Raw genomic sequence first — 27,065 nt, 5'->3', positions numbered from 1 at the left:
TTTATTAAAACATTTTTATGCCGCCCCATTCGCTGAAGTCTCGGGGCGGCTTACAACAATAAATTAAAATAATTATAATCTTAAATTTAAAAAAATATAAACATTAGATTAAAAATACAAAAATACAGTATAAAATAAGCCGCCCTGGCCAGATAAAATCCAATAATATTAACAGTTAAAATGCCGCTTAAATAAAAAGGTCTTCGCCTGGCGCCGAAAAACAAATAATGACGGCGCCAGGCGGACCTCTCTGGGGAGCGCATTCCCTAACTTTTTCTGCTGCTCTGCATTGGATGTTCATAAGCCTCAGAATCTGGGGGTTTCTGAGCATCAATAGGATTAAAATAGTTAGGGCTACATTGTATCTAGACTTCTTTTTTTCAGGAAAACATTTGAAGGACCCCTTTTTGCCTACTTCTCTAGAATTAGACTGTTCAGAACTCCCAGAAGCCCCTCCCAGCATTGTAAGTGATCAGCAATACTAGGAGTGGAAGTTCTAAACATATGGAGATCTAGCTTCTGCCCATGTGTGCTCTAGAAGAACATTGTAGTGGTAAAAGGTAAGTACACAAAATCTGTCCAGCAATTCTGTTTGCTTTGTTTTGACCACCAGATAGTAAAATTTTGATCACACTCCTGCTTTTACCTTTCTGTAACAGCCTCAGTTTTTGTCTACAATACAGCTGTTCTCAAAGCAGCTGCTAATTTGACTTTTTGCCATTTCTGTTTTGAAAGTGTGGTCAACTAGAGGCCAGAGTGTTTTTTACTCTCCATTTGCCTTCTCTTTAAAGAAGTGTCTGCATTCATTTTTGTGACAAAAATTCAAGTGCCACAGAACTATTTTGCTGCACAGTCAAGAATTTTGAATGAGGGAGGACTGGTCGGACAAAATGCACATGCATGTGTCATGATGATGGGCATGTGAGCAATCTCTGTTTTTTGCTTTGTTCATTTCCCCATTCTTCCAGCTTTTGGTGTGACTAAGAAACAGCTGTGTTCTCAGTGTCTTTCCATGCTAACAGCCCGTATGCTAAGCATCAAAAGAATAAATAGGCATCAATCTGGGTACACTTGAAATGAAAGAAACCTGCTTGTCACTCCAGACATTAGCATTATGGATGGTCCCACATTCTTCAAGTAGGGCCTTCCCCCTACTTCAGTAAGCATCCTTGAGGATCTTGGTGACTAATTTAAATTGCCAAGAGAAAGACTGATAATTTAAAACAAGTTTCCTGTTCTGGAATTAATGTACCTTCTGAATACTTGTGCATGCTAGTTGATCATTATAGCACATTTGCTGCAATGAAACAGAACCTCTATTGTTTTCTCCGTATTTGTATGTAGTTAATAACACTTTGCTGTTTGTGAGTAGGCAAGCATTTTTAATAGATACTTTGCAAATAAGTTTAATTTCATGTTATCAGAGGAAGCTTTCAACCACAGTGTGTGCTGTAGTTATGCTGCATTTCACTGCAGTTCTTCAGCTTTCTATATTCACATTATATTCTGGATTTCCTTTTTGAAAAAGCCATCTTAATATTGGGAAGTTAAAAGAATATTTATGTATGTATGTACTTATTAGACTTATATTCCACATTACTAGTCCTATTTAGAGTCTCTAAGCAGATGGTCAACAGGATTATTCAGTTTTATGATCTTCAGGGACTGTCTACAAAAGTTCTGGCATATGTTCTCAAATTAAGTCCTTGTGAATCCATGGATGATTTAGAAAGAGAACCTAACTAATTAGTTTTCTGCAACACCTTAAGTACAACTATTAAGGAAGAAAGTGGTTTGCCCTCTTCATAACATTTTCATGAGATATACAGCAATTGTGTGTTCTCATTTCCCTTGGAGTATTAGGGTTCATATCCCTTCCAGTAGTATTCAAACACATTCTTCTTGTATGGGAGTAGCAGCTGCTGCTTTTTTAACTTTTGGAGAAAATTGGTATGAAACTAATGTTCTATTTTTCTTTTACAGATACTGAATCATGCCATTAGTTAAAAGAAACATTGAACCTCGGCATCTTTGCCGAGGAGCTCTGCCTGAAGGAATTACTAGTGAATTAGAATGTGTAACCAATAGTACCCTTGCTGCAATTATACGCCAGCTTAGCAGCCTAAGTAAGTCATTTTTAAAGCCTTTTATTGTATTTGTGTATGTATAATGTAACATTGAGTCTGGACCATTTAAAAATATGTCTTGGTCAGCCTGTGGACTTCGGGGTTAGCAGTCCTGACACCCAAGGTGAGGAGGCAAAATTAGTGAATTTCTGTAGTGAAGAGTGAATGCCTGTTCACCCTGACTTTATGTCCTGTGATCTTTCATATACTATATTCCTTTTTTAGATGCCTCTCTTCACCACTTTGTGAAGTTAGAAAAAACAGAGGATTTTAAAGGATTCTTCCTTTCTTCCCATGTGCTTATTTCTCCTTGCCATTGGGAAGACCTGGAGCTGCTCTGACCAAATGAAGGTGGCTACATGCAGCATTTCTAACTGTAGTACACTATCCCAAAAGATCAGCCTTTAGTCAGGTTGAGGGAATTCTATATTAGGTTGCAAAAAAGCATTTAATATGTAACTCTCTGAAAACTCCTCTGTGCAGATGTGTGAATAATATGTGTGACAGTGATTAAAATAGGAAGGCATCCTCTTTTTCTATAGGCAAGCATGCTGAAGACATATTTGGTGAGCTGTTTAATGAAGCCAACAACTTCTACATAAGAGCAAATTCCCTTCAAGACAGAATTGACCGACTTGCTGTCAAAGTTACCCAGTTGGATTCAACTGTGGAAGAAGGTAGGGAATTACCTTGTGAATAGAACTAGAAGTGATATTGACAGGGAAATAGTAATTAATTGCACAGCAATCTCTACTTTTTATTGTGGGGTTTATATTGAATTATACTTCACCTTGCCTTTTGTAAAAAAGTAGTTGTTTTAGGAAAAAGTCTCCAGTTTGGAGGAAAAGAGACAAAGCACAAGGAGAAACAAATATTACATAGTATTTCCAGCTAAAAACCCATGAAATGTATCTCTTTGTAGGAGTTCTACTTTTAATTAGATCTGCTGTTGAGTATCTTTCATCCAATATTAATTTATTTTTGATGTAGCTTTATAAAGATACAGAAAATTAAAATATCCCTCAATTTTTTTATGTTTAAACAGATATAAACAGAGCTACTTTAGGGTTGTCAAAGAAAATGATCCTTAATAATGATCATGTCAATTTAACCAGAGTTTAGAATGTTGGATACAGTTATAACTTATGCCACAGTTAAACAAGCCTCACATAACTCATGGGCTAGAGTTTTGTGAGGATTATTTAACCCTAACTGGGTTTGCATGACACAATAAACCATAAAGTCACCACCCACCATGGCTTGAATATTCAAAAGTGGGGATGTTTCTGGCTGTTGACCTACATAACCACCAGCATTAACAGAAGCATAGGTTTTGTGGTCTAGGATTTCTAATGCAAATGTTCAAGTAAATCTTTAGATTATTTTGAAAACACATTTAAGGATTGATAATTTAAAAGCCTCACTTACAAATTCTTCTTATAGAAGCTGATGAACAGTTATTCTCATGGGATCTGTGCTTGTGTGAAGCCTGTTGTTGGGTTGGGTTGCAATTCTAAGCACACTTACTGTGGAATAAGTGGCACAATGTTGCATGGGGATTACTTAGCAAATAAATTTAGGATGACACTACTATTGAGGCTCAGAACTTTTCTACGCAAGGCACTTAGTTGCTGCATCCACTTCGAGTCTTCTTGCAGAAAATATCTGAGCTGTATACAAAGATCTTTTCCTTCTTTCATCTTCACAAACTCAAAGTGGAATTTTGCTACAATGGGATATTAGAAACACATTTTTGTTTTCAGAAATAACACTCTTTTCCCCCACACTAAAAAAAATCCTCCCAAAAGTGCTCTTTAAAAAGTTTTAGCAGGAACTCTTTGCCTACCCTCAATGTTGGTATATAGGTGGGTTCCTGCCTATTCCTTCAGGTCTTTCTCCACCTCCATTGTGGTGCCTCAGGAAGGCCTATCTTTGTGATTCACAGCATTTTCTCTTACAATTTGTTGTGCTTCTTTGTTCTTGCAATTTCCCCTTGTCCCATGGATCTTCTTTCCTTGTAATTTCCCCCTTATCTCTGTCTTTCTGTATATATCTCTACCCATCCATCCATCTATATGAAATTCTGTTCATCTCCTCAGAATCTCCTATCATACTTTCTGCATTTTTCCTCCAAATATTATATTCTGCCTATCTCTTTTTCCTTCTTCTTGAGATGGCACTGAAGGCTCCCCTTAGAAAGTGCATCTACTGTGGGAGCAAACTGCCATCAACCAATGAACACTCCCTCTGCCATTTCTGCCTAGGAGAGGGACTTGTCATTGAGTCCCTCTTGTTGCCAGGCCTTCATGAAACAGCCCAAAGAAACAGGGCAGACTGCCTGAGAGTGGAACTCTGGAGTAAGGCACTGCTAGATTCCTCCAAGCCAGTAGAAAAGGAGGTCCCAGCTACTTAAAGGCTCCAGCCTCAAGTCAATCTGTGCTTACCTTGATTGTGGCTCTAACCATGGGCCAAACCATGCCACCAATGCCTGGATGCTCACTGAAAGTGTTCAAGACCTAGAAAATGGCAAAGAGGACCAAAGCAGCAAAATGGGTTGAGGCTGTTAAATTGTTAAGCAGCATTCAATGATCCGCCACTTCAGGCTGGCTCAGCAAGCCCTTTCAGTGCTGACCACATTCAGAGCTGACCAGATGGTACTGAGAAAAGAACCAGTCTCAGCAACCTTGAAATCAGAAGTCCAGGATACATTGCCTCAATTGCCATCCTCCTTCTGTAGCTTCAGAATCATGCTAAATTGATTTAGTATAAAAGCCCCCTATTAGCATACCACACTCTAGTGGGACACGATCTCGCCAGTCCCAGTGAAGTCTGTCCATGTCAAGACCTTAGAGAATGCTCTTGCTTTTCTCTCTGATTGAGGCAGGTGCTTGGAATGATCCACATCACCATTGTACCACTCATGGTGGCATTCTCAGGATCAAGATCCTTTTTGTGATTCTTGGTACCAATGAGAGCTCTGTCCTATTTTGGAGAGTTGGGAGTATGTCCACAGAAATCTACTCTCGGCCTGGGACATTTTAGGAACTGCCACTGTACTGTGCTACTGCCTGCACAATACCATTGCATTGGTCATAGTCTTCTATCCCTGTGCTCTCTAGATTGTGACCAGAATTTCCACCTTCTGAACTGGAGGACTACTGATTGGATATGGCTCTATCTCTCTCATCACTTGAAGCTGCTGTGGGATCCCAAAATCCAGCCTCTTCATCCAAAGATTTTGGCAATTTTTTGAATTAAATTCTCTAAATGGCCCAATCTCTGGGTCTGGACATGCAGCAGTCAACGAGAGACCTGGTTTTCAACATGGTCTATATGGAAGAGTGGACCCTGCTTGCTGAACCATTTCTGCCAACACTGTAGATTGTACAGCAGTTGTGGAAGTTGGCATTCTCCATGGCTCTGAGGTTCATATGGCTTGAGAATATGTACAGTGTGTTGGAAAAAGACATGAACTTCCTTTTCTAATATCCACAACTGAACTCAGTCATTGAGTCTGTTCAGAGAAGGTTCTGTTGAGAACATTCTATGCCAGTCAACAAAAAACCCATGGGGGAGGGACATCTATAAATCTTCCGCTTTGAGACTTTGGGTAGTAAATTACCAGGCAACCATAGCTTGATTCCAGTTCTTTCTTTCTTGGTACCAGAAAAAAAATCAGCTTCGTCCATGACCACCTGCCAGTGGTTTTACAAGGTGGAAGTTTCATGCTTCTCCCTCCAGCAGATTCACACAACCTGGCATCAAGCCAACTGCAGAGGCAAAACAGTCATTAAAGCATGTTGCTACACTCTGCTGGAGGACCTGTCATTCAGCAGGGAGAGGCTTCTTAATGGGAACATGACAAACCAATGTATTCAGTCTAGAGAGCTCAGATGACAGCTCAACATATGGGACTCAGTCAACAGCAGTTGTCATGAGTGTACAAAGTATCATGTAAGTGGTACCAGCTCAGTCAGCCTCCCTCTCCACTTTGGGTTTAGACAAACCACTTATCTCAACAACAGCCTGTATCCCATCCTGAATGCAGGATGCTACCCCAAGGTATGACAAGGTCATAGGTGCTCTGACACTGGGAGGTGTCAACTCTGATTATTTCCCTGAGCCTCTCTTCCTTCTCACATAGGGAACAAGCACATTGGGTGTCTGGGTCTTATCTACTGCGGAGTGGAAATATAGGATCAGTGCCCTCCCACACCTTGGCATCATAAGGAGTATGGTTCCATCTACTGTCTTGACTGTGGAGGTAGACTCACTTCCTTGCAGGGCACTATAGAGTGGGTCCCTCCTTTCCAAGTCCAAGATTGCTTCTACTCCAGATCCTGTAGGGTACCAAAGCAGGATGGAGGGCTGTGATTGTTTCACCCCTGTTGATTTGAAGGATGCATACTTCCACATTACACAGAGGACTCACACAGGGATTTCCTACACTTCCAGTTTTGTCATTAGGACTGTCCATAGCCCCAGGGGTCTTCACAAAAAGTATGGTGGTAGTCTCTGCCCACTTATGCCTGCGAGGTAACCAGTTCTATCCTAACTGAATGACCAGTTAATTGTGACCAATAATTGAGACTCACTTTACTACAGCAAAACGACTGGCCCTTTATCAGAAGAGTTGAAGCTTTCTACAAGCTCAAAGAAATCTTCTCTCCACACCTCTCAGTTGATCTATTTCACTGGGGCCCTTCTTGGCTGGCTCCAGTTCAACAGAGGCATATCTTCCAGATTCCAGAGTGTTGGTACTGAACAAAGCAGCCAAGAGACTGTGCAGACACACTGTTGTCACTGCTTTCCAGATCCAACAGCTCCTCAACTTCATGGGAGCAATGGTCATGTTAGCTGTCCCCTGCAGCTGTGGCTCATGTACACTTTCTATCCCACAGACAACCCTCAATGAATTTGACTCTGGATCCAAAAATCCATTTGGACAGACTTGAGTGGTAGACCTATCAATACAATCTCACTAACAGGATTCCTTTCATTCCCACAAGTCAACTTTCACAGTGACCACAGATGCCTCCCTGTCTGGAGGGGAAACACATTGTTGCTCTCTAAAGATCTGAGGGACATGGAACAATTTCAAAGTCTTCAAGCATAAATTAGCTGGGAATATTTGTAGTAAAGCAGGCCCTTTAGCTTTTCAAACATTCATCTTTTCTCACATGTCCATATTGCCACAGACAATAGCACTGTGGTTTTCTTTCTCAACAAGCAGAGGGGTATCCTGTCTGTTCTTCTAGCCCATCCAGCTGCTAGGAATTTTGCATGGTGTATCAACAGGGGCATCACTGTCACTGTGAACCTTGTTTGTTTATTCAACTTATATTCTGCAATAACTAGTCCAAAAACACTCTAAATGGATTACAACAATGTTGTTGGCACCAGCTTCACCTTGGATGACACTTTGGGCCACACATCTCTTGTATCCCATGAGTGACAACTCAACACCAGCATGCTGAGGAAGCTCTTCACAAAGGGGGAAAGCTCTTCAGATTCATCTTTTTGCCACTCAGGACAATGTGGAATACCCCCACTTCTGAGTGCAGACCAGAGTGGGCAGGAACTCTCTGGGAGATGCTTTTCTCCTAAACTGGCTGAGGACATTGTTCTGCTACAACATCATAACACCATGGTAGCTTATATGGATGTGGTTCACGCAACTGCTATGGACTTCTGACTGAACCTTCTTCCAAATCCCATTGAACCTGGACCTAATTTTTCAAGATGAGAGAAGAGTATTGCAGCATTGTGCCTGGATATATTTTCCCTGTGTCCCATGGCATGGAGGATCCTTTCCTAGATGCCAGGCTTACCAGTCTTCAGAAAGGACTACACTCAGTGCTGGATGTGGCACTGAAGCCTTTTAGTAATTGATTGTATGACACAAAATGGAAGGTTTTCTTCTACTTTGCATTATAAGGAGGCTTTGATCCATATTGATGCACATTAGAGCAAATTCTTCTCCTGGTTTGAGGACATTGTCCATCTGAGTCTACCTGGCAACTCATTAACAGAGACATTACTCTGGCCTGCCTTGGTGGTTCTGTGTGTATGGAAGTTTTTTCCTGTAAGAAATAGAACATCAGGCTCCTAAGCTGCAGTTTTAGGCAAGTTTAGATGGAAAAAAGGCCTATGATTCTCAGCATGCCCCAGACAGCTGTGTGGGGAATTATAGGCCCATTTTCTGTCTAAAGTAACATAGGATTGTGCTCCTAAGGTACTTTTTCCTCTACTTCTTTAATGTGCTGTAAGCTGTCAAGGAAGGCCTCAGCAGTTATAGGTGGCCTATAAATATGTGTATAAATAATACTATCTCACAATCAGCAAGATTGACAAAATATTCATAGAAAGTATTACTATACATGTCAGAGAAAATTGTATTTACAATCCTGCAAATATAATCCATTTTGCCTCTTGCTTGAAGTCTGTTATGGTCAATACTTTTATTTGACCTACTCTTGGATATCGCGGTTATCTCTTCTCAGCTTTGTGAGCTTAAGTGGACTCCAGGAGATGATGGAGGACAGGAAGTCCTGGAGGAATGTTGTCCAACGGGTCGTGATGAGTTGGTTGCGACTTCGCAACTAGCAGCAACAACTTCTCAGCTTAAATTGTACCTGTGCCTAAATCCTTCTGTTTTTTTGTCAACAGTCTCATTACAGGATATCAACATGAAAAAAGCCTTCAGAAGTTCTACAATACAGGACCAGCAGGTGGTTTCAAAGACCAGCATTCCCAATCCTATAGCTGATATTTATAATCGGAGTGACAAACCTCCTCCATTGAATATTCTTACTTCATATAGGTACAGTAACTTGACATGGACAAATTGTCCTGCTCTTTTCACTTTGTAGGATATAAGTTTTCCCCACTTACTTTTGCTGCCAGGTTGAATTGGAATATGTGAATTCATTTGGAGCATCAGAATTCTTAACATTTTATAACTATACATGTTAAAGCAAATTCATATGCTTGGTCAATGTAATAGTCAAATAGTATTTGAAGATGAGTGCCTATTCTGGGGAAGCCTATTTAATGACAGCTCAGAGGCAAGCTACATAGGATGTGGGAGTTCCATGGCCTGGAGTTCAGTTGCCCTTTTCTTGTTCCAGAAGCAGCAGTATGGGTCTTATTTGCATCAGGGCCATGGTGTACAGGGAAGTTAACCCTCCCCCAACAATATACAGTTTCCCTAATGTAAATTATTTAATTCTTTACTCATCCCATCCACTAGCTGTTATTAACTGTAGAATGGAAAACATATGGCTGCTATATGTGTGCCTGTATATTTTCAGAAATAAGAATGTAACTACTTCATGTTTAGTTAAGTTCCTTATCCATGGAAGTTTTAAAACTTGATGAAAACCGCTTGAATTCAGTCACAAAATGCCTTATCTACTTTCACACTCTTTTTCATTGTTGGATAATGATGACTAATCATTTGATTTTGGAATTTTACAGCTTTTGGTTATTATGTGAATAGGTTTCTAAAATTTACGAGCATTATTTTCTTGAGGGTCAGGTATTGTATGCACATAGCTTTCAAATCAGCAATGAAAGAGCCATCCTAGGCTAGTTCTGTTGACTGGTGTAAGGCAAACTTGGAGTACATATGAATGGATAGTAAGCCAGATACTGGTCCCTTTGGCAACATAGTTCCATGTTCAAATGATCTTGTTAGCCGAGATCCTTTTCCCTGGGGTTTATGGAGAGTGTATGTGGTGCTTCTTCATACAAAGTTAGAACTGTGCTATGGCTTCTCTAAGAATAATAAAATTCCATGTGTCATTAATTTTATATAAAATCGGTATATTAAGCAAGAGATGCTTGCATATTTTAAAGCACTGTTATAAGATTAGTTTCTGTCATGTCAACTGCTTCAGGAAGCCTCCTAGCACCTGCTTTCTCCCAGACAGGGTTTGCACAAGCTAGGGAAGTTTACATTGTATCCTTAGTGGAGCTGGATGTTAGTGAGTGCTGCTCATATGAGTTTGATTGTAGAAAAACAACAGATGCATTAATAGTAAAGAGCAAATGTAACAAGGATCTTTGGATCTGTTTATAATTAAAGACCCCAGTGACCAATGTTAAACAGCAGGCTTGGGTGCCCATTCATTATTGGCAAGGAATACTCTGCTGCTTGAAACAGTGCCATTGCTGGATAGATCTGCTCTAATTAATTGAGAGTAGGTTTGCTGGTAGGTTGGAGCCCTTCGTGCTAAATGCTATCCTAGCTTGTTCGCTAAGGTCAGTGTGTGTTAAATTACCCCGACATCCCCAATGTCTGTTCTATTTTGTTCACAGAGATGATAAAAAAGATGGATTAAAGTTCTATACTGATCCATCTTATTTCTTTGATCTCTGGAAAGAGAAAATGTTACAAGATACAGAAGACAAAAGAAAAGAGAAGAGACGACAAAAGGTAAATATAGGCAAACTTTTGAATGTACCTACATTTTTACCATGGAATAGGCAACCTTTTTGTGCCTTTGGTTACATTTGGCAATGTGAGAAATGGTCCTGGACAGCACCACAAAATGGCTACCATGGGAGGAATGACTGGTAACAAAAGACAAGTAATCTTCCCAGAACACTTGTGTACAAGCTAGGCATGCAGTCTGAGGCTCAACACACTAAACAACTTCTTTGAATCCATAGCTGGTAAGAAAATGCAATTTTAAAAAATGAAAAAAATAAAAGCAAGAGGGGCAAGACACCTTGGGGTACAAGGAAGGGTGTCTTGTGTGGGAGATGTGACAGTGCCTATGGATATCATGTAGCTAAAAAACCAGGGATAGGCAACAATTTGGAATAAAAAGCCTATTTAAATAATCTTTCCCATCTTACTCAGAACAATCGAAATAGATGCCTGCCCTTCAATTATCAAGGATCTTACTAGTTGTACTGCCAGGACCAGGGATTGATTGTTTCTACCTCAGTGGTAAGACATTCAACCCTTAATAGATGCTCATCACCTTTTAGCAAATCACACAGCTGGAAACATGCTGGGGTCTGCAGTTCAGGATGATAAAGAATGCCCTTCATGCTGTGGCCCTCAGGAGCAGTTCAGGTTTCCAGTTTCTGACTGGGATCAACATTTAGATTGTTTGATGCCTCCCAGATGATCCTACTACTCTTGGGGTGTTCAGAATGCTTGGAGGGAATGAAAGTTATGCTATGAATTTATACACTGTTTGTACACCAGTTCTCCAAGACATCACTTTTCCCATTTGACAGTGGTCCTATGCCTTGGCATCTTCTTACCACCTTTTCTGCCATGAAAAGTGCAACTGCTGGTGTTTGTTTCACAAGTGCTGCTGATGCAGGCTCCAAGGCACTTCAGTCGGTCCCATTTGCTGGAACTATCTGCTGCTTTGTCACCCTTACCCATATCATTACAGGACAAAATGTCACCATGTTCCACTGAGGAGGGTGAAAATTATCATTCCAAATCAATGTTGCCTTTCCCCATGGAACCTTTCATCTTCTATATGGCTGTTGGTTCTCAAGATCTTGTCTTGTAGAATGTAGCTCATAGGCCACTTCTCTGACCCAGGTACACTGTATGGCTCAATGCTTGGGCCTGGAGACCCAGCAACCATTACTGAAATCCAATTATTAATTTAATTTGTATAGAAGCAGCTGTACAATTGCTAAAACCTTTCTACCAACATCACTTCAAACTGTACAGAACTCTGGGAAGGCTCCAGTTTCTGTTACTCAAGACACTTGGACATTGGAGTATCTGTACAAATACTAGGATCTACTGTATAGTATCTGTTATTTCATCCACAGCTTGATTTGATTATAGTGGAGTGATTTCAAGGCTCCTTGAATAAATTCCACTATTCCCCATGCATAAAAAGCTTATAGGAAGGCATGTATATGCAACTGTGGCCCTAGGTTTCAAAATTTCAGACTGTCATACTGCACTATCTTCTTACCACCTTTTCTTAGGGCAGAGATTGTGTTACTTATTTGCCAGGCAACAAGAGCACATGTTTTTCAGTAAAACACTCTTGACTTTCAAGGCAGCACTTAAATAAATCCCGCCATCAAGTGAATTGTGATGCAAAGATATTGGTTGGGGCTGTTCTTTGTACACATGTGTGGCTGTGGTCTACAGGATTTTTCCAGAAAGATTTTTCCCTTGGTGATGAGAGACTTTTCAGTGCTGGAACGGACAATATAATACTTTTGGTACAGAAGGCGCAAGCCATGGTCCAAAAGATGAGCCATAACTAGCCAATAGTAGCAGTGCTTCCATGCAGGTAGCAAAGAAATCAATAATTCAACTATTCAGCACCCTCTGTAGCAAAGCAAAAATTATCAGGCCTTTCAGTCATATAGTTTTCAATGGGAGTAGTGTCTTTGACCTCCCCATTCTGCTTTGTTCCTTCTTATGTCTGCCCACTTTGGAACTTGTCTGTCCCTTTCCATCAAGAATGAATAAACATAACATAAGGTGCATGGATCCTAGCAGTTATTTAGAAGGTCTGTTGGGTTCAACATTGCCCTTCCTTTCACAGGTATCTTGTCTATGGCTTTGTCGGAGGTGGTGCAGTTGGAAGTGGACACATTTTCACAAAACAATACTATTCAGTTATTCCTGACTTGTATAAAGATGCTTCTTTTTTCAAAGTTTCACCATACCCCAAAAAGATGTAGGGCTTTTGTCTGATCTTGGATCTTTGAGATTTCAACTCAATTCTCACCCCTGAAGGAGTTTAGGGGTGAGATGACATTGAGCTCTGTATGGCCTCTTCTTAGCAAAGATACTGTTTTGTAGTTATTGACTCTCAAGAATGCTTAATTTCACAGTACCAGCATTACCATTGGTTCATGGTTGGTGCTGACACTTACCCAAAAAAGTGTTCATTTTTGGGTTGGCAACGGCTCCTGGGTATTTACAAAATGATTTTCTGGGTTTGTGCTCGCATATGGCTCTGGGACATACAAATTCACCATTATCTCAACATTTGGCTGCTTGTTGCCTCTACAAAGAATAGATGTCATTGTCAGCTTTGACTTCCTGCAAGCTCTGGATCTTTATGCCAGCAACAAAAGAACTATTGCAGAGGTCATTAGCAAAAGGCACCCATCTAAATGGGCAGCCTAATGAGAGAGAGAAAATACCACTAATGCCAAGAAGTTTGTTCTAAAATGAATATCTTGCTTGCTTTCTCAACCAAATGGAGTTTACCTGTACAGAGGTTCCTGCTGCTTGTGGTCCAAATGGTAGGAACATCAGACATTACTCATTTAACCAGCCCACTTGAGCTGGCATCAGATGCTGGAACTTACTAAATTATGTTTCTTCATCTCAAGCCTTGCCTCTAGTTCTCACTATATGCTTATCTCATTTTGAGGCTTCCTAGCCATGGCATTTCATCTAAGAATTCCAACCCATCCTCTTCTTCCAGTGCCAGCTCAGAGTCTGAAATAACCACCTTGGAATGCTGTATTTTGGGAGAAGAGAGCCCAGTCCCCATACCCTTGCACTGGTGTGCAGCACACTGCGGCTATGTTGGATGCAGCCTCTGGATGCAAATATCTTCCATGAGACATGTTTGTGAGGCTACTTCCCTATGCTGTATAATTTATAGCAGGTATGTGTTCACAGTGTTTGCAGTGTAGCAGCTTCTAGGACTAACAGCACCATTATAGCAGGTGCTCCATTTGCTCATCAATGACTTTGACCCCTGCAGAATTGCTTTCTTTGAAACTTCCACCCCAGTCAGGATGCACAACTTAAAATCTTCTGACATACAGCCAGAGATCTTATTTCTTTCAATGCAGAATGAATGTTTGCCATCTTTGAACTGGCATGCCATTTCTTCAACTACCCCTGTCCAGGATCCTGATAATGGACAGTGTGCCTTCTGTAGCCACTTGAGAGTTCATGGTGCCTGATCTCCAATCGACAGCCCTCATCAATTATTTGGAATTTCTGTCAGTATGAAAGTCTTTACATGAGTATAAACTCAATATCCAGGGCCACCACATACAAGTGGTGACAGTGTGACTGTGGTCTATAACCTGAACAAGCAAGGCAGCATGCATTCTCTTTAGCTTACAACACTGACACCATATAACATTGTGCATAACTTGGGACATTGGCTTAATTGGCAGTTATATATCAGGCAAGGTCATCTTAGCAGACCTGCTCATCAGATCTACTAATACTTTGCATGAGTGGAATCTTGATTTGGAGATGCCACAGTCTTTCATCCAGATATGGGGCATGCCAGCTGTGCATCTGTTTGCAGCACTAATGAACAAAAGCTGTGTTCAGTTGTGCAGCAGAATTGGAGTGGGTCAGGGCATGTCCAAAGTACTTTCCTGTTCAAGTGGATTCAAAGGCTCTTCCATCTCTTTCCCACTTTTTCTAGGGCCCCAGCAAAGATTCAGGAATCTAAGCTGTATTTTAATAACTCCCTGGTGACCAGGACATTTATTGTTTGCCTATATCCCAGAGCAGCCACATTTACCTCGTAATTTTGCAACATCTATTCACTTGGGATTGATTCTGTGTTCATCATCTGAACCTGGACATTCTTGGCCTGTCAACCTGGAGATTATGCTAAATGCTGATTACCACATGGGTTTTCTTTGTTGATATAGGTAGGTTTGAATGGGGCCTGGAAACCCTCCACAAAACTGATATGCACATAAGTGCAAGAAGTTTTCATCTTGTTCAGTTTTGCAGTTTTGATCCTTCTTGCTCAGTGCAGCATATTCTTGAGTTCTTCCAAGAGGGTTAAAAGTTTCCTTGTTGCACATCTATTTAACAGTTACATTTGTGTACTGAAGACACACAGTTGGTCTATTTTTTCACATCTACTAAGTTCATCTGAGGCTCAACTTGGTGTCCCTCCTTTGGCAAAGATGGTGGTTCTTAAGTAGAGCATACTGGGGATTCTTCAGGCTGTATTGTTGAAACTCTTTCAAGGTTTAGTGACAGTTGATCTTCATCTTCCTCTTCTGGAAATTAAGTTTATCTGCTCACCAAACCAGTTAGATTTGTGTTTCAAGAACTGGTTTGACCTATAAGGCCTTTGTCCTAATATTATCTCCCCAGTGTAGTGTTGGAATTCCATGTTAACCAAAACATTGTTTTTCCTGTTTTTTCCCCATCACTAACCATCACCACCTTTGGAATCTACATTTTACATGCTTAACATTCAGTAGGTGTTACCCTTTTTAAGGTGAGGACAGATCCATTTTGACAATCACAGCCTTTTGTTTTCTTTGGAGGAAAGAAAACTGGTTTTTCAGTATCTTGGCAGTGTTTTGCTTCTTGGGTGGTTGGGTCCATAGTCTTGGTGAACCAACTTGTTGGAAGTGTTGGCCATGACTATGCAGAGCTGCATTCAACCAGGACTGCTGCTGTTTGCAAGAGGAGTGCCTCTCCTGTGAAGGACCGTGCTGTGAAGTGGTTGTGACCATCGACTTTGGTTCAGCACTATCAAATATCAGCAGGATATTTGGGGCCAAAGTGAGTTTGCTTTTGGGTTGGTAGTGTTTTTTTTTCCTGATAAGAAACACATTAACCTGCCACCTGATAAGCCAGCCTCTTACCTACCCATGTGTGATGTAAAGAGACCACAAAGAAGAAAAACAAGTTGTTTACATGTAACTTGGCTCTTCCCATGGTCATTTGTGCATACATACAACTCATCCACCATCCCCACTTTAATGTTGAATTGCATGTTATATGGTGATTCCAGGGTACAATACAACGTCAGTGTCTGTAACTGTATTGACATTGATATCAGGGTTTTCTCTTAGTTTTGAGGCCTTGCTAAGAAGTCTCAAAGAAACTGAGGGCATAGGTAGGAACATACATACTAAGATTTTGAGAGAGGATTCTTGGCAAAAACACCTCGAGTGTAGAAGGTTCCCTGATAGAGCTCCACGTAGGCAGAGAACCCACATGTGTGAATATTTAGTTGACCACTTGAAGAGGCGCAGTTACAAGTAAGCAACCTGTCCTTTCAGAAAATTAATACCTCTTTGAAAAATAGCTTAAATCCATATAAAATTTAACATTTTTTTTAGCATTAAAGAGTTTTCAGCAGATCACTTCCATTATAAAATGCACATTGAATTGATTCATCACATTCTGAGAATTCAGTCCACGTCCTTTTATAGACAGATTTAAGTGAGTAGTTGTATCATAGATGAATATTTATAATGTACCAATTTTGAGAATGACTGTGTTTGCTGTCTTTAAGTGTGAGTGCATATAAAGTTAATTCATGAAGAATGGTCACCTGAATTCCCCTTATTCTGATTATAAAATAGTAGTCAAAAATATCAGGCATTTTTAATGGAAACTTCTTGTATGTACAATATGAGCAGAATCACACTGAACTTCTAAAAGTAAATAGGAATGCATAAATGTTTTCATGGACTGAAAAACTGTAGACTTTTATTTCTGTATTTATTTGAAATGCACTTTTCAAGTCTATTCACATTTCTGAATCAAGTAAATGTAGTGATTGGCATTTCAAAGTTTGGAACATAATGTGTGTTTGGGATATCAGCAAAACCACTGCAAAGAAGTACCTTCAGCTACCAATACACTCAGACAAGATATGTTGATAAGTGATATCAAGAGGCTGATAGAGGGCCTAAAGGAATTGCATCATGCTTCCCCCATGTCTCACTTTACGTAGGTTATCTACAGGGCAACCAAGGTAGATTCAAGTACTGAAACCAACCCGAAACCAGATTAATCCGGTCTGGCTGCCCAAACATACCTAGAAGTGCAATCCTTGTGCAAGAGAAAAAACTGAAGAGACATGTTTAATATTTGTTAGAAACTATGGGTAACCAAACCATACATTTTGATGTTTTTTCTTTATTAGATTTCTCGAAAGCTAATGAACCTAACCATCTCTGCCCACAGCGCATTTAATTATCACAATGAGTCATATGTTCAGGCCTTTTCTTGTGAGTAATTTCTGGTGAGTTAGCATGCATTGAGAGCCAACTTTGGTGTGGAAGCACCATTTTGAGCAGCAAGACATGATTCTTGATTCAAAGACTTAAGATTAGGGAATTCTGTATTGTTAGCAGTCAGAGGGACTGTGCATTCTGGTGTTGGACTGGTTCTTATAACAAATCATGGAGCCATTTCCTGTGCTTGAGAAACTTTTGTAAATTTAGAGCATTTTATTTTATTTTATTTTATTTTTTATTTTATTTTATTTTATTTGGCTTTTAAAAACAACTGGCAAAATCAATTTCTAATCCAAGGGTAATTGACATTGCTTTGAATCAGTGTCCATAATACCTGACCATTTACCATGCAGGCTGGGACCAATGGGAGTATAATCTGGAGGAGGGTACCAGGTTCCCTACTCTAGTCTAATTAGATGAACATGCAAAACAATTGATAGCCAATAACAAAAGCAGAAAAGGTGCCTCTATTGCAAGAGGAGCAACAAAGAGGAAATTACTGTGAGTTTCAAAATGAATGCATGTTTGAGGAATTAGTTTGCACAGAAACTTGCTCCTCATCAGGAAAAGCTCAGATCAGATCAGCTTGTAGATAGGTTTGTACAGGCTCCCAGCTTGTGATGGCAAAATATTTTCATGTCACTTTTTGTAATTCATTCTGCCACTTTTGATTTGCTTGTATGACTTAGAGATTATCAAAATTATCTGATTGGATTCTTTAAAGCAAGCTCTGCAAACCACAACATTAGCTGCAATTTCTAATGTTGTAGGGAAAAAAAATGTAATATCAGGTTTGCTGAATATTAAAGCACTGCTGATACTTGTCAAATAAATAGATGTGAAATCTTTCACAATAACCTGATGTCTGTCAGATGAATAACCTTCCGTGAGTGTATGCTTTTGTAATTTTGCTTGGCTTACCTACATATCTACTTATTTTCATACTCTTAATAGCATTTAACTTGCTCTTTCCTTCCTTGTCTCTCTCTTGCGCATGTTTCTTCTCTTTCTGTAACATTAGGAGCAAAAGCGTATAGATGGCACAGCTCGCGAGGTGAAAAAGGTTAGAAAAGCAAGGAACAGGCGCCAGGAGTGGAATATGATGGCATATGATAAAGAGCTTAGACCAGACAACAGGTTGTCTCAAAATCTATACCACGGAGCATCATCCGAGGGATCTCTGTCCCCTGATACTAGGTCTGTTCACAGCAAGACTTTTTGTTCTGTTGTATGTTCAGATATGCTTAGTAGCCTTACATTTATTATGGATTAAGAGAGCAACTGAAGAACTACAACAAAACATGAATGTTTGAAAGTATTTTTTTTAAATGTTAATTTCATTTGCTTAGGATGTTAACTATTTCTTTTCTAGTATAGAATATTACTGCATATTTTATAGTATTGACAGTTCACTACATGTGTTTTCACTGGTTAATTGACCACAGACTATTTTAAAATGTTTTTTTTTTTTTTGAGAGAGAAATTAAAAACCTTCCTGGTGCTTAATAGAACACTAATCCTTAATATGCAAGGAGAGATACGATTTTAATGTCAGTACACTGTTGTGAATAATTTCTTATAATCTATGTTGAACTCGTTTTCAGATGGGAGCAGCAGAACCAGAAGCATTGCTTTTGTTTATAAATGGTTTTGAACAACAAGAAAAGTCTTCCAAATATGCACAGCAGGCCTTGCCATTGGTATTCCTTGTGTTCTGTTCCCTTTGAGCTAAGTAGGAGGTCTGTTCCAAATTGATTGGCCAAGCTGCCTGTACAGGTTTTTGTTTTCATATTTGTTCTGCAAGTTAATTGGAAGAAAGGAACAAACACAACAAATAATGGAACGTGGCATTATTTCACACTTCCATTAACATCTGTTATGCCTTGCTTATGCCTTCTTGGTAATAATTTTGAAGCCCAGACCATTAAGCCAAAAAATTATTTCAGGAAAGTCAACAAGCTGACTACTAGCAAAGCTAAGTTTTAAAGGGCATTACTGCTATCTAGTATTTCTAGAGTTTTTTTAAGGTTTTTTTTCTGCACTTGAAAAAGATTATTAAATTACACTGTTTGACTTTTCTCCCCATGTTAAAATACTCTTCTGGTATGTAAACAGATTGTATTTCTGGAGAATATTGATATAAAAAATCCCGGTCACTTACCTATGAAATTTTGCCTCTCTGCAGCTGAGTGAGACCTATTTCTCCACCACCATCCTGCCAACTGTTAACTGGGCTAATTAACTTTTTTTAGGTCCGCTGGCTTTCTTTGACTGACCGACTTTATTTAATTCCCATTCTATCTTTTTTTTTTTTTTTGAAGCATGAAAAGCATGCCTCATTCTGCTGTGAATATATTGTAATTAAAAGTATTGTAAGACAACTGTTGAATTAAAATATACACACACAAGTTCACAATTTCTTGTTATAGCTTTAGTACACAGGTTAAGCATGTAAAATAAATATTGATTAGCTAGCATTTCCATATCATTTAACTATCAGCATCTGAAATTCTTTTTCCAAAATGTGGAATCCTATGTACAATCCATTTATACCATGCCCATTGTGATTCAGAGAGAGAGACACAAGCTGAATCCAAGCCGGCAGCAGCAAATTAATGTGAGGAAAGTAAGAACAAGAAAAGAAGAATGGGAAAGAAGAAAAATGGGCATTGAGTTCATAAGTGACATAAAGAAACAAGAGCAGGCAGGAAGCACAAAAGAGGCCAGGATGCCCAAAGGGTTTGTCAATTTGTTTTACTTAAAGCTCTGGGGCTCTGTTGCTTGCACAGCTTCCTATCTGAATAATTTGATGACCACCAATTTTAATGACACCCTCTTTTAACAAAAAGACAATATGATACAACTTGTCTTACTAATTCAGCTTTTTGCAGCCCAGAGATGTGAACTGATCATCAGTTGTTCTTAATTGTCATATGCTAAAACATTTCCAGCTTTATAAATTCTGTGTTCTGCTAATAAGTAACTTTTTCTGCTTCTTTCATCCAGATACTTTTTGCAGATAGCAGGAATTTCTGAAAAAGTGAAGTCCTCGAGTTGTAGTTTTTCATTAAAAAATAATCTATTTTTCTCAGTCTATAATTTTGCTTTCATCTTCTGCTTTTCTTGTTAATGTTGCTGCTTCCTTTTTCCCTTATACTAATATCCTATTGTGTATGAAAGGATATATGCCTTGTAGTTTTAAGGTTTTGTGTATTAGAAAACCAATCAATTTGAAAATATAACTTTTGTGAGCTGCATTTAATGTCTGCATTAATAATACCATATTGTGATACACTAACTAATTAAAAATTGGAAAATTTTAAATAGGGAATCTCTTATCAAGACAGAGTAGAACTAATGCATTTCATTCCCAACTCTCTTTTTTCTTATTTGCATATTAGATCTCATGCTTCAGATGTTACCGCTTACTCATATCCTGCGACTCCAAATCATTCCCATCAGCAGCCAATGATGCCTTCATATGGAGCAGGAGATGTCCCTCAGTACATACTTGCAAGTCAGGGCCACGAACATGAATATAGGCCACCTTCTACAACAGTGCGGCATGCTACTTTGAACAGACCGCAGCAACCACCCCCACCCCCACCCCAAGCTTTAGACGGACCCTTTGGCACTGTAGCACGGGTACCAGCTGATTATGGGTAAAATTCTTGCTTTATTATTATTTGGTAAAGTCTGCAGTCATGTGCATGTGTAGACTGAAGTGAGTCCCACAACTCCCAGCATTTCTTAGCCAACATGACTGTCTAGGGAATGCTGAGAATTTTTAGACTTTTTTCTGTCTAAACATGCACAAGATTGTGGTCTAAAATGCTTCTAACCTGCTTTCAACCAAAAAAAGTTCTCAGAACAGCTGACATGAGATAAATTACAAGTCAGTCTAAAAGACACTACATAAATAAAAAGAGGCATGGAAATTAAGATGTAATCTGCAATGGAGTCAAATGAGCTTGAGTTTTTGTAAATCTGACCTATGGATTCAGCAAGGGACTGGCTTTTTTTGAGTCATGCAGATTGTGTGGACTGGTTTTTTACTTTGGAGATGGGTGGGTTTACACAAATTTCTCATGAACACCTAAAAAAGACCAGTTCCACAAACACAAGATACCTGACAGGAGGAATGAATTTAATCCATGCATTGTCAGAGAGAACATAACCTAAGTTCCTAAGTTTCAGTGGTGGGTATAAGTGTTGAATAATAGAATACTAGTATAAACAAGGCTTACATGCTTGCATAAAACATCACAGCAAAGTAGGTAAGGATGAGTAGCTGTCTTCTAGTGATATATTTAAGAGATTGTTTTAAAAATGGATGTGGGAAAAGGTGTTGTTTAGATTGAAACTTGGAAAACATGTATATCTGAAGAAGAGATGATTGGAAAAGTCTTGAGGTATATAATAAAGCACTGTATTATATCCTTGCCAAAAAGGTGAAGAAAAGCAGTGTTTTTAATGTCATTAAGCTTATAAACAAACAGAGCATATATTAATGGGCACATACTGCAAACCTGCTAGCCCATACTTTGGTTAACAACTATTGTGTTCTATTTTGTATATAGGATGCTTGCAGCTCAGATGGTGGATTATTTCAATCCTTCAGGACCCCCGCCGCCTCCCCCTCCACCCATGATTCCTTCTGCACAGACTGCTTTTGTTAGTCCTCTCCAAATCCCTGTGCTACCTTCCCATCCTGGACTAGTGACTGGATCTATGTATTCTGCTGCACTTCATCCTCCTTCTACTGGGCTTGTTGTTACAGCTCCCCCTCCTCCAGGCCCGCCTCCTCCCCCTCCAGGCCCTCCTGCTGCAGGATCCTCTCTCTCCTCCTCTCCGATGCATGCTCCTGCAGTGGCTGAGACAAAACGACATGAGCCCCCCCAGTCGCCCATCAGTGATGCTCGAAGTGATCTTCTGGCTGCTATTCGGATGGGTAAGGACACACAATGGATTCTCTGACCTTGCATGTGGTCTTAAACATCCTAGCAGTGAGGGTTTTCTGCACCTATGTATAATTCAAATGATTAATTTCTAAGTAGGCTAATCTTGATTAAAAAATAGGTAATGGACAAGTTCTCATTTCACCCTAACACACCCTGTGAATAAGCTGGGGTGGTTTGGTTGTTTCCAAAACAACCCATGGTGTACCCAACAGATGTAAGCTGGCTTGTTCACCCACAGCTCCCCCTTTGTTCTCCTTTGAGTATACTGGAGCCTCTGCAGCAGCACCGACTTGTTTCCCCCTGTACACAATCTGTGCACCAGCCCTATTTTGCTCACTGTAGCTTTCCCCCACTTTAACCTACCTCATCCCAGGGGAATTATAGTCTCTATTTTGACAGTCAGTTTTCTCAGAAGGATGTCTCATGGGCTAACTTTTGTGAGTAATACAACCATGTACCTCAGCTACACCAAGTGTCATGTGGTGGTAAATAATCCAACCCCTGAGAAAGCTGGCAGCTTGGATAAAGGAGCTTAACCAGGAGGCTCAGCCAGAAGGCCTTAAGGAATTACATTGGTGGTGCCACTTACACCTCCTTTGCAACAAGATTTCCTTCCGTCCTTCCAATCCTGACTGTTCTCAGGGTCTTATGTACTTTCTGCTTTCCTCTGAGATGCTAGCAGCTTGGGAAAGTACCCCCCACCCCCTTTTGGGGAGGAAAGGAGTTCTGACAGCTAACTGCCAAAACTCAAGCAACCTTTTAAGTTTAAAGGGTTTTTTGTTTTTTTTTTAAATGATTTTTTTAAACAGGGACATATGCTTCCCTTGTAGAAATGATTAAAATAATTTGCCAACCATTTACAGCCCCTCGAATGTGTTGCTTAGACATGCTAAAAGGATTATCAGGCTCTGAAAAGGGAGATTGTGAAAACAGGTGGTTTTGTAATCATTGAAAAAATCTTGTCTGTTTTCATGCTTTTTTCTTGTAGGTTGAGGGGGAAGGTTAAATGTGTGGGGAAGCTGCAGCAAGTACAGAGGGCTTGCAGTCACTGTGGGAAACAGTTGCCACTTGAGCACATTTGGGCTCGCTGGTAGCAAACCGTGGACTGGATGAGTTTGGCAAAAGCAGCAAGGGTTTTTTTTTGTTTTTTGTTTTTGCTGCTCTTGCTAAATGGCTTGCTAGATGCTTTTTGGTATCCGTGATGGGTTTGGAGAACATGGCAGCAGATCTTAGGAAAAAATCCCAAGAACAATCCCTGAGCATGCCACCCTGTGGGGAACAGTCCAGCTTTGCATGACACAGTGGTCCACCCGGGCTTATGATCCACAAAATATTGTAATGTCGTTTGAATCAAGTCACTGACTTGTCAGGCATTGTGGTTAGATTTATGGCTTTCTGATTTCCTGATATGCAGCAGTGAGCCACATTTAATTCTTGCATTTGAGGTTCTTGCATTTGACAGCTGTCACATGAGAGATAAAGCAACAAATTGAGCTATTTGTAGCCTTGCTTTGCTAATGTCCATGGATAGTTCCCCCTTTAATTTTTCAGGAGAAAATATCCTGGCATTGACAACTCAAGCCTGCGTGTTTGGGATAATCAAAGTTGTGCAGTTGCAGAATGCCAAGCTGCCAGCAGAAGTGGTGGTGTGCTTGGTTTTGTTTTGGGTGCTCAAATCTTGGGTACCAAAAACAGTGGTGAACTAGGGATAGTCACTCCAGTGTGCTGCGTGCTCATTTGAAAGGCTCTCACTTTGGAGATTTCAAAAAGCAATTGCCAGAAAGAGAGAGATGGCGTGTGAGAGTGAGTAAGCCATGGCAACCACAAAAGGAATTATGGTTAGTTGAGAGAAAAAGCTAGTGACTGTTGGTCCAAGGTGCTACTTGGGCACTTAATGGTGTGACTAACACTGAAGCCCAGGTGACCTCAGCAACAGTGGTGCAGAGGTGATGCCACTCTTGTCAAGCAGCTCATTCACTCCTAAACCCATCACTATGGGGCTGGTCACCTGGACTTGGATGAGATGGCAACCCATTGTAAGTACACCAATCCCTAGAACAAACCATGAGTTCTTAGGGTGGTTTGTTGCCCATAAATAAGCCACCTTGCAGGATGTATTTTGGGTTTATATAGCATGACAACCTACTGGGGCTACTTGGTTGCCATGTCGTGGAAAATCTCTCTCTCCCCCCTCCCCCTCTCATGCTCAGTGTCCCATTTCTCTTATGAGTGAATTCCTCAGTTGCATTGAAACTGCCAGTGGCCTGTAAATAAGCCAGACAATTAACAAGGCAATATGACTTGGAATTGCTGAGCCCTTGGAATTTCTTATTTATTAAGACTGTGTAGATATATTAAGGAAGCAGTCTGTAAATTCTAATTGTAAAAAAACAAATTCAGATTTGTTTTCATTAGCTTTTGAATTCTATGTACTTGCAAGCTTGCTATTTCTTTTAAAAAACTTGACCTTAGGATAATCCATCTCTTCACTTCAGGAATCCAGTTGAAAAAAGTACAAGAGCAGCGTGAACAGGAAGCTAAGCGTGAGCCAGTTGGAAATGATGTGGCCACAATTCTTTCTAGGCGTATTGCTGTGGAGTATAGCGACTCGGATGATGATTCAGAATGTGAAGAAAATGACTGGTCAGACTGAGAATTGGAGAACACAGTACCAAAGGATTCTATGAATTTCTTAAGGAAATCATTGATGATGTTTGAGCTGTAATGTATGTTGGAATAAACACATTGGGTGATATTCAGGATTTAGCAAATTTTACTTAGACTATGTTTATGTAGATGCAAACTCTATTTAATTTTCAGTATTTACTGCATAATACAGAAGTGCCATTCAATGTAGCAAATCTTGTTCTGACTCAAGACAGGTTTTTTTTAACCATGAACATGTGTAACTTTTTAGATTCCTTGAATATTATCAACAGTTTCCCTTGGTACCTTGAAACTAGTGTAGCTGTTGGAGGTTCATTGAACAGCTTTGGAGTACAACGCATCTTGGATATTAGTTGTACTTCATAGCAGAGCAATATCCTCGGGTGAGGATTTTGCAGTTTTGGCCCTAAAATGCATAAAATTGGTAGCAGAAAAACATTTTAGCTTTTATTTTTAAAGCCCTATTCTTTCTTGTATGTATAGCATGAATGATATTCAGGGCCTTGGAACTATAGATAATAATTGAGAAGTTATTGAACAATAACTTTAAATATTAGAGTTTAAATATTAGAATGATTAATTTTCTGCCCTTTTTCTTTTTTCTTTTATTTACTTTTTATAATTTTGTAAAATCTAATTTACATCAGGCATACTGAAGCCCATGGTTAAATAAATGTTATAATTTTATTTTTTGGAACAGTTGAGCTCAAAAGGTATGCTCACTTTAATACTCTGCCAGTCCCTTGTTTGTTTTATGCTTGACTGGAACAATTTCTGGTGCTGACATCCAAATACACATTCAAAGATTAAACTATGTTCAAACTCAGATGGTTAATATGGATAGTTCTGTTATTATGTATGGTTTACAATGCTGCATATATTATATGTGGATAGAGACAGAATGTCTTTGACTATCTTAAAGGTGCACTTGCCTTGTGATATATTATGGCATGTTCATTTAAAAAGTTGCAATCCACATTCTGTGAATAGCATATACTATGTTTCATTTTTAAAGGCTACCTTCATATTTTCTTACAATGAATCTGCAGTTGCTCAGAGAAACTGCACAGATCTGTTTATGGAAGAAGTGACAGAACTTGTGATTTTGCCTCTGAAGAAGAAAAAGTATTCTCTGATCATGTTCTCTTTGAACTCTCATTTCTTCAATTTCTTGGTGCTTCCAAGTTAAAAGGCGTTTGCATTTTATTTGATGTTTTTGTCCAAAGGGGACTGCTATTCATTTTGTCTTGTATACTGCATGATCGGCTATGCAATGGCCACGGTGGTTAAACATGACTTTGATATAGAGCATTGTCATTATTTTTGACCACAGAAATAGGGAACAGGAGGCATCTCACAATAGCCTATCTAAGATATTTTACTGTTCCAAGCAAGATTATTTATTTCTCTCTTTTTCCCATCTCATACTCTACCTAAAATACTATCACATAAACTGTAATGCAATACAATTCTAAATTAAGCTGTTATTAAATTGCATTTACTATACAAAAGGAAACATAAATGCACAAGGGGCATTCAGTCAGAGACTCAGAATAGGGATATCCTTATAGTTCTTATTTTAAGATATGCATAGCCTGGCATTCATTAACAACAATCATGGACTTTGTGCACTTACAAACTAGCAGAAGGATCAAAATGATTTAAACTAGGGCTAGGACTCTGCTCCAAAATCGTTCTTTTTCCAGTTCCAGTATTCTGTCCTGGAATATGAAACAAGAATAAAATATACCTGAGTAGATGCAGAATGACTTTCCTCATTACTGAGTAAATAAAGAGAATCTTGAGCATGGGCATCACTTACTCATGTTTCTTAATTTGTAAGCAATGATACTGGAGAAAAGGTTCCCCTGAATGGTCTGGGAACCATACGCTGATCAGACCTTTCAAAAGAATTCATAAGGTATAGAGCTACCAAATCTAAGAACAAACATAATTTTAAAAAAAGTTTATTCTCAACTGGAAGGCAAAATACTTCAGCTTTGTGCAATGCTTTTTCATCTTGTGGAACTCACAACTGATTTTTTAAAAATTTATATCATATGTGATATTTAATTTGCTTATAGTGGAGAATATGTACAGCCTATGCAGAGATTGAACAGAAAAAATGAAAAATATAGGAAGATGCATATATTCAGGGTCAACTCCAGGTTTTAATGGGCCTTGGGCAACTGAGTATCAGTTGCCTGCCTTAAGCGCTGCCCTCTCCTCCTCCTGTACTAGTGTGGATAATGTTTATATCCTTCAGATTAAAGAGCTACTGTGGATCCACTAGATCTGGAAGAGCCTAGTGTAACTGGCTGAATAC

The 27,065-nt window shown here is 39.4% G+C and overlaps 1 protein-coding gene across 2 annotated transcripts; it reads left to right on the top strand.

Moving 5' to 3' along the window:
• The first annotated feature begins 1,993 nt into the window (after positions 1 to 1,993).
• Positions 1,994 to 24,725, top strand: WASF3 (WASP family member 3). 2 transcript variants are annotated; one of them, XM_044442387.1, is made up of 8 exons: positions 1,994 to 2,126; positions 2,669 to 2,803; positions 8,796 to 8,949; positions 10,449 to 10,566; positions 19,684 to 19,850; positions 20,513 to 20,773; positions 21,692 to 22,062; positions 24,568 to 24,725. In XM_044442387.1, the coding sequence occupies exons 1-8, from the start codon at positions 1,994 to 1,996 to the stop codon at positions 24,723 to 24,725; spliced, it is 1,497 nt and encodes a 498-aa protein (XP_044298322.1). The 2 variants fall into 2 exon arrangements, with proteins under 2 accessions (XP_044298322.1, XP_044298321.1); XM_044442386.1 differs by lacking the exon at positions 19,684 to 19,850 and adding an exon at positions 18,133 to 18,308.
• Positions 24,726 to 27,065: the final 2,340 nt, after the last annotated feature.

Source organism: Varanus komodoensis, unplaced genomic scaffold (assembly GCF_004798865.1).
Source record: "Varanus komodoensis strain SLA01 unplaced genomic scaffold, ASM479886v1 scaffold4, whole genome shotgun sequence".
NCBI classification, from domain to species: Eukaryota; Metazoa; Chordata; class Lepidosauria; order Squamata; family Varanidae; genus Varanus; species Varanus komodoensis.
Note: the sequence above shows the minus strand (reverse complement) of the source record. Positions and strands in the feature narration are given on the sequence as shown.